General features: G+C 40.3%; 1 protein-coding gene and 1 long non-coding RNA gene across 2 annotated transcripts in view; one reads left to right on the forward strand and one right to left on the reverse strand.

Moving 5' to 3' along the window:
- The window catches only part of LOC136236206 (copper-transporting ATPase 2-like), a 39,620-nt gene extending 35,999 nt beyond the window's left edge, over nucleotides 1–3,621 (reverse strand). The window contains exons 1-4 of the mRNA XM_066026330.1: nucleotides 2,537–3,621; nucleotides 1,828–2,088; nucleotides 1,613–1,779; nucleotides 470–631 (exon numbers count right to left, since the gene is read on the reverse strand). Of these exons, the coding sequence (XP_065882402.1) occupies nucleotides 470–631; nucleotides 1,613–1,779; nucleotides 1,828–2,088; nucleotides 2,537–3,515 (1,569 nt within the window). The 5' untranslated portion in view covers nucleotides 3,516–3,621. The remainder of the gene's footprint in view (nucleotides 1–469; nucleotides 632–1,612; nucleotides 1,780–1,827; nucleotides 2,089–2,536) is intronic.
- A 1,308-nt stretch (nucleotides 3,622–4,929) lies between these two features.
- Nucleotides 4,930–11,967, forward strand: LOC136236209 (uncharacterized). The gene is made up of 2 exons (XR_010692034.1): nucleotides 4,930–4,963; nucleotides 11,602–11,967. It is a non-coding gene; the product is annotated as an uncharacterized lncRNA (long non-coding RNA).
- The last annotated feature ends 583 nt before the right edge of the window (nucleotides 11,968–12,550 follow it).

Below are 12,550 nucleotides of genomic sequence, written 5' to 3' on the forward strand. Positions count from 1 at the left end.
ACCTGTCCTCATTGCAACCTTGGTACATGACAAAACCATAGATTTATAAAAAAAGTAAACAAACTAGATAAAGATAAAGAAAGAAAAAAAAATATATATATATATAAAATGAGGAATAGGGATTGCTTTAAAAAAGCCATGCCACAAAACAAGAAAGGATCATTGGGATGATAATGTAAACCACATCTCTATTTACCTTGATAATAGGGATTTGTGGTTTACATTACCATCCTTCTTGTTTTGTGCTTTTTTGTAGTGATCCCTATTCTCCCATTTTAAATTTCTGATTTTTTTACTTATCTAGTTAGAGGAGTATCTCAGCACTACATTCATTTTCATGTGGAGTTACCTCAACAGTAGTTATACCACTGTATAAATTAAACAGTCATTTTAAACTATTTAGATCAGATGTCCACATGCCTGTATGTACTATACAAACCATAAAGTTACAACATCTAGTTACAGTTACCTCTATTATGTTGATGATGTCACGAGGTCCAATCTGACTAGGATCATACAACACTGTAGTCCTGTTTGTTGCCAAGGCAACAGCAGCCATCTTGATACCATCTTTCTTCTGTAGTGTGGTCTCAATCAGATACACACACGAGGCACAACTCATCCCTCCAACCTACAGATAGAAATCTATATATTAATTGTATTTATATTGTGCAAATATAGGTCTATATTTACTGTTACTCACTAGATTTAGCCAATACCTTGAGGCACTATGGAACCATTAAAAGGCTACCTATGATTAGATTTGCAAAATACAAAGCTAGTTCAGGGTAAAGCACATGTTTGTACAGGGCACCGACTAGCGAAATAATGCATTTCTACAGGGCACTGAATAGCAGACTATGCATTTCTACGTATTCCTTTTTCACTTCAAAAACAAACCAATACCCTTCCTACTAACCTAATTATGATTTGATTATACTTTACAGCTATTTACAGGAACATTAGTTATCTGCACTACACAATGTAGCCAACAAGTATCAATGGCTTATACCGGAGGCCATTGTGGTTGAGTGGCAGTGAATAACTCAAGGGATCAACAACACGGTGGAGATTACTTTAATATACTTTATAGGCTATATAAAAATACCACTTCTCAAATAGACCAACTTTAAAATTCTGAGTGTAAGCCACCTGCTAACACCAGGCCTGTAGGTACCTTGTTTATATAGCTAAGTTCCACTTATTAAGTTTCTGGATGATTTCGCTCACCTGTATTTGTGTTAAATACATAACTACACAATATAACATTTCTAGTGTATAATTGGTTAAACACTGTGGCTATACTATTAACCTGATGTAAAAGTAGCTCTTTAGAATGGCAGCTATTCAGTGTATCAAAAAAATTGTACCATTTCACTGTAATGTTCACCACCTAAAAAAGAAAGATTTCTCCTTACTGAAAATATTACGATAGTCTACTTCACCTTCCTACTAACCAACCCAAAGGGTGAGCAATTAACTCCATAGATTAACACCTCTAATATGAATTTAAATAATAGCTGCAATGTTTAGCATTTATGTGGCACAGTATGGCTACTATTTAACTGTGGTGACTATTTGAGGTGCTACATTTAAAGAAGTAAAACCTTACAATTAGGTCCAATCTGTGCTCAGTTGGTGCCTCGTGCATTTCAAGCAGTTCAGCATCAAAGCCAATATCTTGTATATACTTCACTAAAGTATTAGGATTAGTAATTTTTGGATTATAAGTGATATCAGCCTTCTCTGCCAGTAGTGTCACCTTAATTTGCTGTACACCTGCATAACAATTAGATCACATGACTCAATACCATATATGGTGTTTACCTGGTTTTTCTATAACACTAGTTTCTATTTTATTCATGCACAATGCACAAGACATCCCTGTCACACGAAGGTACACTTTGTGACTATCAGAGGCTTTCAATTTCTCCATGTGAGGCTCCTTTTCTTCACTGTTGTAAGCTTGTTTCTTGCTTTTCTTTATAGGAACATCGTCTTCCATGATGTAATCAACAGATCTCTCCTGGAACTGTTTTTTGGTAAATGATTGATTTGGATTAGGAAGGGATGGGCTTTCTGACACATCTGAATGAAACAATAAAATGTGAACAATAATAACAATTTTGCCTGAACTGAAACTTAATGCACCTTGTGTGTACTAGTATAACTAGAAGTAAAAGTTTTTCAAGGTTCAAATTTTTCATGAATATGTTTTCAAGGAATTCAGCACATAACACATTAAGCCGATTACTTTTGAGGACGAATATAACAAAACTACAAAACACTTGAGTTCTGCCACACAGTATAGTTTCACATTGTCTTGCAAGTAAACAGATGTCACTATAGCAATTTACAAAGGACATGACTTTTGAAAAATGAGTTCAAAGTCGAAGCAAAACAAAATGTCTGAAGACTAGTAGCTATAGTACTAAAAATAAACATTATAAAAAGTATCAGGTTTCAAATCTACATAAATGGGCAAAGCAAAGTCTTTGCTGATGTCCCAATCTACTACACAGTACACTAAACTCACTACGAATACAAGTCACATCAAAGCCCAAACTACGGATGGCATTTTGTGATCCTTCAATGGAGCAATGACGAGAGTCAAGCATCACAGTAGTTTCATTCTTCTCAAGAGAAACTTTAACATCCATCACACCATTCTCAATCATATTCATGGACGACAAACATTTCATGCCAGTAATCCCCAAACCCACTGTGTTCAAGCTATCCATACTACTTCTGATTCCAATGCTATCCTGTAGATTATAAGTAGTATTATCAAAATTTCCATGCAAGGTAACCTCGAACCCCAAGTCTCCAATAGCATCTTTCAATTGATGTTCAGTGATTACATGACTGTCGTATTCAACTGTTGCGCTTTTCTGCTCTAGTGAAGCTGTCACAATGGATACTCCACTCATCTTACCAATTTTGTTTTCTATTATATTCACACAATTTATACACACCATTCCCTGTACACCAAAAGTCAACACTTTAATTGAATTAGTGTTGGCAGTGTCACCATGACAATATGTAATGACTGTCAGAAGGATGGCATCAAATCCTGCATCACTGATGGCTGTAGCTATCTGTTCCACATTGACCAATCTTGGCTTGTACTCTACCAGAGCTTCATTATGGTGTAGAGAGATTACTACATGATTGACATTATCAACTTCCCTAACACACGATTCTATCAGCTTGACACAAGACTCGCAGGTCATGCCGTGAACAGAAATAATCGCCACGTTATTATGATGGACGTTTAGTGGCATGGAAACGTATCCAGATAACCCGTGTGATTGTAGTATGGTCTCTACTGCATCATGGCCCACGTGAGAGTGGATTTCAAGCTGCAGCAAATGCTGGTAATTGTCGGTAGAATCGCTGTATTGCTTAACTTTGCTGATGCCTTCAACATCAGATAGCTGTTCGCGTAGTTCAGTTCTACTGGCGACTCCATTAATTACGTACAAGAGGACTACTTGGCTTGCGTCCTGTGCCATCACACCAGCTAGCGTATATACACGGCGCGTGGAATCAGATTATTAGTACGTGCGTGTAAACCCCATGCAGGAACTGCACGACGGGGTTTACGCCAATAAGCTTATATAGCTATTTTTTATTTACTTTATTTATTGTTGAACTGAATTAACTTCTATAGCCACAGTTTGTAGTCTGGCGCCAGACTTAGCTAGCTATTTATTTTATTACTGTACAAACTCTATACAGTTTGTCACAGTCTGGCGCCAGACTTTATTTATTTATTTATTTAAAACTTTACAGTGTAAACAACAATGATGCATGTACAGGGGAATTGACATGTTGACATAGATAACTTAAGAGTTGTTACACTGATGGAATACTGGCATCCTGTGCCAGTACCCAAACTACATTACTTATAATTACACTTTAAGTAAACCTATAATTACTTAACTTACAAATTACACCTAACATAAATTATAAATTACATAATTTGCAGTTACAGGTTGAAAATTACTTGACTGTATAGTGATCAGGACTAGAGATGTTCAAAGTTCATGAAGGAGTTGTTTATACAGGAGCCATATTTATTGTTTACTGTTTGTTTTGTTTTTTCAGAGAGAGTACAATAAACAAATGAATGTATAAAGAGAAAAACAAGAACAAACACTATATGACAGTCACCATTTAGAAGGCTGGTAATTTAGTACTGGATAAGATCAATTGGTGCTGTTCATTTATTGCCAGTACGTGTATACTAAATACATAATGGATTGGAAACGCAATACATTTTACGGTTACGGGCTCGATACGGTCACGTGATGACATTTACGGGGCACAGCAGCATTTTCAATAGGCACAATACATTTTTGTCGAATTCGCCCAGAGTTTTCTCGAAAACAGGTGTCTTTTTTAATTCGTTCATCCTTTTTTTAGCACTCTCGAAGGTATGAACTTTTCTTTAGTATAGCATGTATCGCTAGACTTGTTTTCACAAAGCCAGGAAAACCCCCACAGCCACTACCGTCATGTAGCCATTCTTTCGCTTCGCTTTCGGAAAGTAACTGCTGTACAGTGCTAAAAATAATTATTTTGTATTCATTACGATGTGGCGAAACTGTTCAGCACTTCTAAAACTTCGTATGTAATACGCCCTATGCACTAAAACCCCCACACTAGTTTTTGAACACAAATTTCGCGTTCCTTTCTTCACACCTTCGGTTGTACGAAACGACTAACCTTCAGTCACAAACCAATAAATAGCTGAATCCTTTAGCAATGATTTAACGCTTTATAAAACCTGTAATAGTAGTCTCAGTGTTAAGAACAACTGCAGTTTGTACACTTGGTAACGTTGCCATAAATCACGTGACCGTATCGAGCCCGTAACCGTAAAATGTATTGCGTTTCCAATCCATTATGTATTTAGTATCTATGGTGTCACGGTACAAACTCGAGGTAGTCTAGTTAGGTAAGTTACACCGGGCGTACGTACGTAGTAAACATACGGAGACCGGTTATATTTTGGCCATTGCTATGTGAACCGGTGGACATAGCCGACACTCCGTTATATTTTTGCAATGGATTTGTGTTGCGCGCCCGTATAATTTCCCCCGGCAGCCGGTACAGCATGCACACGTACAGTCGATTGCAGAATTGTTGAAATTTCTCTTCCCGTGCCGTAAACATTCCGTGGGCTGGAAAACTATTTGTAGTGATGTTGTAGAGAACTAGACAGTATATAAGTTAGTATTGTAATTTAGGCCTCCTTTTGATAGCATGTATTTAGGTATTGTTATGCGCATGCGTGTATGTATGTACGACGTAACGTATTAAGATGGCGAACGTGTAGGCACATGGCGTGTTAGTACTCACAGATTCATCGAACCCCGCTACGAATACGATATTAGTTGGTGCTGTGACTAGCTGCAGAAGTGCTTCGTGATAAGCTACCCTCTTTGAACGCTCATCGCTACCGATCATCTGGATTGATCGCTCCTCCTAAACTCAGAAGTCGTGGTACCGTGGCATTCGATTTATTCGAAACGGTACCCCATAAGGCAAGCGTTTCGTAGTACTAGAGCCGTTGTTTTTTTGCACATTTTCTTGCAGTGTGCGCTAATTGAAATCACTTGTTCACACGATGGCAGAGATCACACGCCTCAAGAATTCTAGAAAGGCCTACAAAAGCCACGTTACTAGAACACTCTAGAAGGTGGAAGAACTGATGGCCACAAAGGATATCGATGAACTCCAAATGTCATCCCTGAAGACCTCACAAGAGATTCTGGAAAAGAAGAAAGGTACCATCCACCAGTTAGACTCCCAAATCCTTGAAAACACAGAACCAGATGACTTAGAAGATATGATCCTAGAAATTGAGGAAACTCAAGATCTCCTTTTAGAGAAAATTAACCAAGTTGAAACATTCATCAGTCTGCATACCAGAGCTCCTCCAGTTGTGATGCCACCAGTTTCAACACTACCATCTACAACCCCGGTTGCCGTTGAGTCTACCGCTGTTGTGTCACTTCCACATGCTGTGACATCCAGTTCTAGTGCTGCAACTAACACTGCATCCACAACAGTTACAATGCATGGAACATCACCGGTGGTCACATCAGTTATACCGCCTAGTCATCCACCACCGGGTGTCCCGACAAGCACCAGTGCAGCAAACCTGCAACCTCAAGCAGCCAGCAGGCTCCCCAAACTGACACTTCCAGTATTCTCCGGTGACCCACTTTCTTGGCAGACGTTTTGGGACTCTTTCAGTGCCGCAGTGGATACTAGTCCCACATTGGGTGCAATCCAGAAGTTTAGTTATCTCCGGGCCCAGCTCCAAGGAGACGCTGCCAGGACCATTGCTGGTCTTCCTCTTACAGAGGCCAATTACACCCACTCAGTTTCGTTACTTAAAGAACGCTTTGGTCAATCTAGCAAGATCCAGAATGCACACATGCAGGCTTTGCTAGAACTTCCTGGCCCAACCAATGAGCTGTCCAGTCTCAGATTATTCTATGATTCGGTTGAGACGCACATTAGAGGACTATCATCACTTGGGGTGTCAAAGGAATCCTATGGAACTCTTCTGGTGCCAATTGTTTTAGCCAAATTGTCAGTACCAACCCGTAAGAACTTGGCTAGAGAACACAGTAATCTGGACTGGTCCATTGACAACCTTCAAGCAGCAATACTTAAGGAGATTAGAGTGATGGAGACAGGATTTTACACCAGTGATGCACAGTCAAGTACTACCAAAGGATCATATCCTACTGCATTGTTTTATGCTGGTATTAGAGGATCACGCTTTAACCCCCCTTCTAATGGTAAGAAGAAACCACTGTGTGTATATTGTAAGGGTGACCACTCCCCAAGTATGTGTGAGGTAGTTAGTGATGTTCAGAGGCGGCTTGACATAGTTAAGAAGGGAAATTTGTGTTACAATTGTTTGGGTAACCACAAGGTGTCACTCTGTAACTCTAAATTTAGATGTAAGAATTGTAGACATAAGCACCACACTAGCCTATGTAAGCCCATCACTGAAGACCCCAAACAACCTGATAAGAGAGACAGCGAGGTGAAAGGTGCAACTTCATTAACACAGGCCAATACTCAGACACAAACCAGTATGACCATGGCTCCAGTATCATATGATTCTAATAAGTCCCCACTTACCACCAATACCATCAGTCTGCTAAAGACAGCTGTTGCTCCCATTAGTGCTGAAGGCTTACGGATACAGGGTAATATCTTGTTTGACGATGGTTCCCAACGTTCTTTCATTACAGAAGAGGTGGCCATTAAGCTCAAATTGAAGCCTACTACCAGTGAACATATAGCAGTTGCACCCTTTGGTGCAGAATACACATCAACACAACAGTTGTCAGTAACCTGTGTGTATGTAGAAACTAACTCAGGGGAACGAATACCAATCACCGTTCTCATTGTCCCATTTATTGCCGCACCACTTCAAAATTCTGTGCGTGCTTCTATCAGTACCTTTCCACATCTACAGGGACTGAAATTTGCTCACCCCATTACTAATGAAGAGAATTTTCAGATATCTGTGTTAATTGGGGCAGACTTCTATTGGACATTTGTTGAAGACAAGATAGTGAGAGGAGATGGTCCAACAGCTCAACAATCTAAGCTAGGTTACCTCTTGTCTGGACCGATACACCAAGTGATACCACATTGTGCCACAACCAATGCCTTTCATATTGCTGTGATGAACCTATCTGTTGAAGATCCTGATCCTCAGCAATTTTGGTCTTTGGAAGAAACAGGTACAGTCAAACCTGCTTTGCCGAGTACAGATGAAGATTTTCTCCACCAATATCGATCAACCAGCATCAACCAAGCTAAGGATGGCACGTACACCGCCAGATTTCCCTGGAAACCAGACCACCCCTATCTTCCATCGAACTTTGCAGTGTGTGAAAGACGTACACGAAATCTAGTTTCAAGACTGACACAATCACCAGCTCTCCTACACCTATACAATGACATCATTTCAGATCAGGAGAAAAGGGACTTCATAGAGAGACTATCGTCTGATCATCAACCTGAGCAAGTTCACTACCTCCCTCATCATCCTGTCAAAAAGGACTCTGTTACTACACCTATACGGATAGTTTTTGATGGTAGTTGCCGACAGGGGAAAGGGTCAGCAAGCCTTAATGACTGTCTACTTGTAGGTCCCCCATTTTTGAATGACTTGTGCTCCATTCTGCTTAAGTTCCGAGTACCAACATTTGCATTTGCCACAGATATTGAAAAGGCATTTCTTCATGTGAAGTTAGACAAGGCCAACATTGATTATACTCGTTTCCTGTGGCTTTCAGACATTACCAAGCCAACTGGTGAACTAGCAACATACCGTTTCAAGGTTGTTCCCTTTGGAACCACAAGCTCACCCTTTATGCTTAATGCCACCCTAGACTTACATCTCAGTAAGTTTTCCTCTCCAGTGGCTAGTGACATGAAAGCAAACTTGTACAACCTCCTTTCCGGTTGTAATTCAGAGGACGAAGTCATAGATTACTACGAGCAAGCCAGACACATTATGGGTGAAGCGAGATTCAATCTACGTTCATGGTCAACAAACAGTTGCCGTCTTCGTTCTATCATTACACAAGATAACACTAATGATCCCAACACAACTGTTAACGTGCTAGGTTTACGATGGGACACCTTGACAGACTCGATATCATTCACACCAAGGCATTTTGTTTCGCTTACTTCAACCTCACTTGTCACCAAGAGGGAGATACTACGTGACTCGGCACAGATCTACGATCCTCTAGGGCTTTTAGCACCTGTCACAGTTAAGGCTAAGATCTTGGTACAAGCCATGTGGAAACAGAAGATTGATTGGGATGAGCCACTGGATCAAGAACTAACCAAAGAGTGGTCCATCATAGCTGAAGACATCAAGGAAGCAACCACTATCACCTATCCACGGCCCTATTTTGTGCCACACCATCAACTCTCATCAGCAACACAACTCCATGTATTTGTTGATGCAAGCCTTAGAGCATACGGAGCAGTAGTGTATCTACGACAAAGCAACTCCATTTCACTGGTGATGTCCAGATCCAGAGTCACCCCCACCAAGTCAATCACCCTCCCAAGACTGGAACTTATGGCAGCAGTTACCGGTGTGAGGCTGGCGAATTTTGTGATAACCTCAGTGATGTACAAGTTTTCTGAATTTTCCACATTTCTTTGGTCTGATAGCCAAATTGTGTTACACTGGATCCATCACCTGAAGTTATCCACACAATCCAAGCCTTTTATTGCCAATCGTATTCAGGAAATTAGAGACTCTTTTCCTGTGGAACACTGGAGTTATGTCCCAACCGTAGACAACCCGGCAGATCTTCTAACAAGAGGGTTACCCACACAACAACTACGTACATCAAGACTCTGGCTCTATGGACCTTCATGGCTACCATCAGAAACTCAATGGCCAACCTGGTCTCCCATCAATGTTCTCTCTCTCCAAACAACAGAGGCTACAGAAGCAGTATCAGATCTTGATTCCACTAGTGACATTGGACAACCCCAGAGTCATGGGATTCACTGTATCATTGACGTGTCTCGGTACAGTCAACTTTACAAGCTCCTGTCTATCACATCCTATGTCTTACGTTTCTGCAATAACCTACAACATCCTACTAACAAGAATTCTGGTCCAGTTACAGCTAAAGAACTATCTACAGCTAGATTAGTTTGGATACAGTGTTGCCAATCACAAGCATATAGTAAGGAAATCACCAACCTTAAGGAAAAATCTAGCAAAAGATTACTATTAGTCCGACAGCTCCGCTTGTTTCTGGACAAGGATGGTTATATTAGGTGTGGCGGGAGGATTCACAATGCTCCCGTAGGTGAGTTAGCCAAGTTTCCGTATCTGCTTCCAGCAAACCACATGTATACAAAGTTACTTGTCTATGCTACACATGTTAAGCTTTGTCATGCAGGTGTAAACAGTACAGTAACTGCACTGCGACAATCATACTGGATTCCGACAATAAGGCAGTGTGTGAAGAAGATACTGAGTTGTATGCATCAAGTTGATTGGAAAACCGTACAAGATTCCGGATCCCCCGCCACTACCCAAACTCCGCATTGAACAGCCAAACCCCTTTGAAGTCACAGGCGTTGACTTTACAGGTGCACTTTATGTTAAGGGTGATGGAACTGAGCGAAAGGTATACATTTGTCTTTTTACCTGTGCTACCACACGTGCAGTGCATCTTGAGGTGGTCCTGGACCTTTCTCTTGAGAGTTTTATGTTGGCGTTTCGCAAGTTCACCAGTCGCAGATCAACACCTGTAACCATGGTGTCAGATAATGCATCTACATATATGGCTGCAGCAGAGGAGCTAACCAGACTGTTCCAATCTCCATCTTTGAAGACCACTCTTGAATATCATGGAGTCACCTGGAAGTTTATTCCCAAAAGGGCTCCATGGTATGGGGGCTTTTGGGAGAGATTAGTAGGACTTACCAAACAGTCACTCAGAAAGGTGCTGGGAAGAGCTTTCGTCACTTTACCAGTTCTCCAGACTATAGTAGTAGAAATTGAGGCAATACTGAACGATCGCCCATTAACGTATGTTTCAACAGATGTCAGAGATGTGGAGCCTCTTACCCCTGCCCATCTGTTATGTGGCAGAAGAATCACATCCTTACCTCATGAGTACGATGAGAATGTTGACGACCCAGATTATGTGGATGCTGCAGCTATGAGGACACAAGTTACCAGACACTCTAGGATTCTTGTTCATTTTCAGTCCAGGTGGAAGAGAGAGTACCTTACCTCCCTGAGGGAGTTCCACAAGGCGTCCGGACACAACAAACAATTGATCAAAAAGGGAGATGTTGTTTTGATACATGACGACAAACCTAGACTGAACTGGAAACTTGCAGTAATCGAAGAGCTCCTAGTTGGAAATAATGGACTCGTCAGAGCAGCAAACATACGGACTGGCAATTATATCACATCTAGACCTATATCGAAGCTGTACCCGCTAGAAGTATCTACAAATCCGAGTACTGAAGCAGACAGACTCACAGAGCAAGGTGACAGTGAACCCGCTATTGTTGAACAGACTGTTATTGAAGGACGTCCTAAGAGAAGAGCTGCTGAAAAGGCTAGGTTACAGACAGCAGAGTGGTCAAGAGACATATGCCGCCCCCCGGAGGATGTAGAGAACTAGACAGTATATAAGTTAGTATTGTAATTTAGGCCTCCTTTTGATAGCATGTATTTAGGTATTGTTATGCGCATGCGTGTATGTATGTACGACGTAACGTATTAAGATGGCAAACGTGTAGGCACATGGCGTGTTAGTACTCACAGATTCATCGAACCCCGCTACGAATACGATAGATGTCTGATCAGCCGGATTGAGAAAAAAGATTAATGTGGTTCAATTGCTGTTGAATCCGTGGCAAGGACAATAAAATTTACTCACAAGGAGCCTTACGGAAACACGGTACGGCATACTTTTTTTCAAGAATTCTGCAATCGACTACACTTAATTAGCGATATTTCGTTGTTATACCGTCATAGTACATTTATTTATTTATTTAAAGACTTTACAGTGTAAAGAGCAGTGACAGACAAAAGGTTGTACAATTGGAATAAACTAACTATATTATGCGGTAAAAGCGTATAAAAATTACACTGATGGAATATACTGGCATCCGCTGTGCCAGTATCCAAAAACTACATTATGGAACTCTAAAGAATGGACAATCAATCCGGACTGCTTTTAATTCTGTATATAAGCTGTAACTTTAGTTTTGTAATTTAAATTTTTTTTCCTTGCCATGCCCACTGTTGGTCAGACATGTGGTCGCATGTTGTCCGAGGACACATTCTCTTGTAGTATATCATTTGTTTGTAATCAGTCATGCGTGTTTACTCGTCAATTATTAATGATGGTTTTTCTCTCATAACTATGATTATACTTAACCTAAAAATTACAATTAAAGTAAAATTATGACTACGTAACTTAAAAGTTACAGTAACATAACTACTTAGCTTACAATAGTAAGAAATAATATGTGGCGAGTTGTGAACAGGGGAGGACTAGATATGATCAAAGTTCATGGAGAAGTGGAACTACATGGACAGAGGTAGTGGAGTTTATGAGAGTCAGTCGGTTAGCAATAAAATGTTTCCAGAAGAATGATTTGATTTGATTTTTGATGGTTACTGTATGTTGATAATTGGTAGAGAGTTCCACAGTCTACACTTCGGTTAAAATAGAAATGACATTGTTTGTTAGGTTTCTTGGTGCTGGTAATGAAAAGCATAATATCAGATAATTCCAGAACATACATTAAAGGAAGGAGTTGAAGTTTTATTAGATGTATTTTGTAGTTGGACGTATAGTCATTCAGGATGTATGGCTCTGCGTTGTAGTTGTTCAAACCTGGTAATATCTTTCATAAGGTAAGGGCGCCAAACTGGAGAGCAATACATGATTTGAGATCTAACAAGTGCTATGTATATTGTTGCAATATTTTTGTTACAATC

This window comes from Dysidea avara, chromosome 10, assembly GCF_963678975.1.
Source record: "Dysidea avara chromosome 10, odDysAvar1.4, whole genome shotgun sequence".
Classification (NCBI taxonomy): Eukaryota; Metazoa; Porifera; class Demospongiae; order Dictyoceratida; family Dysideidae; genus Dysidea; species Dysidea avara.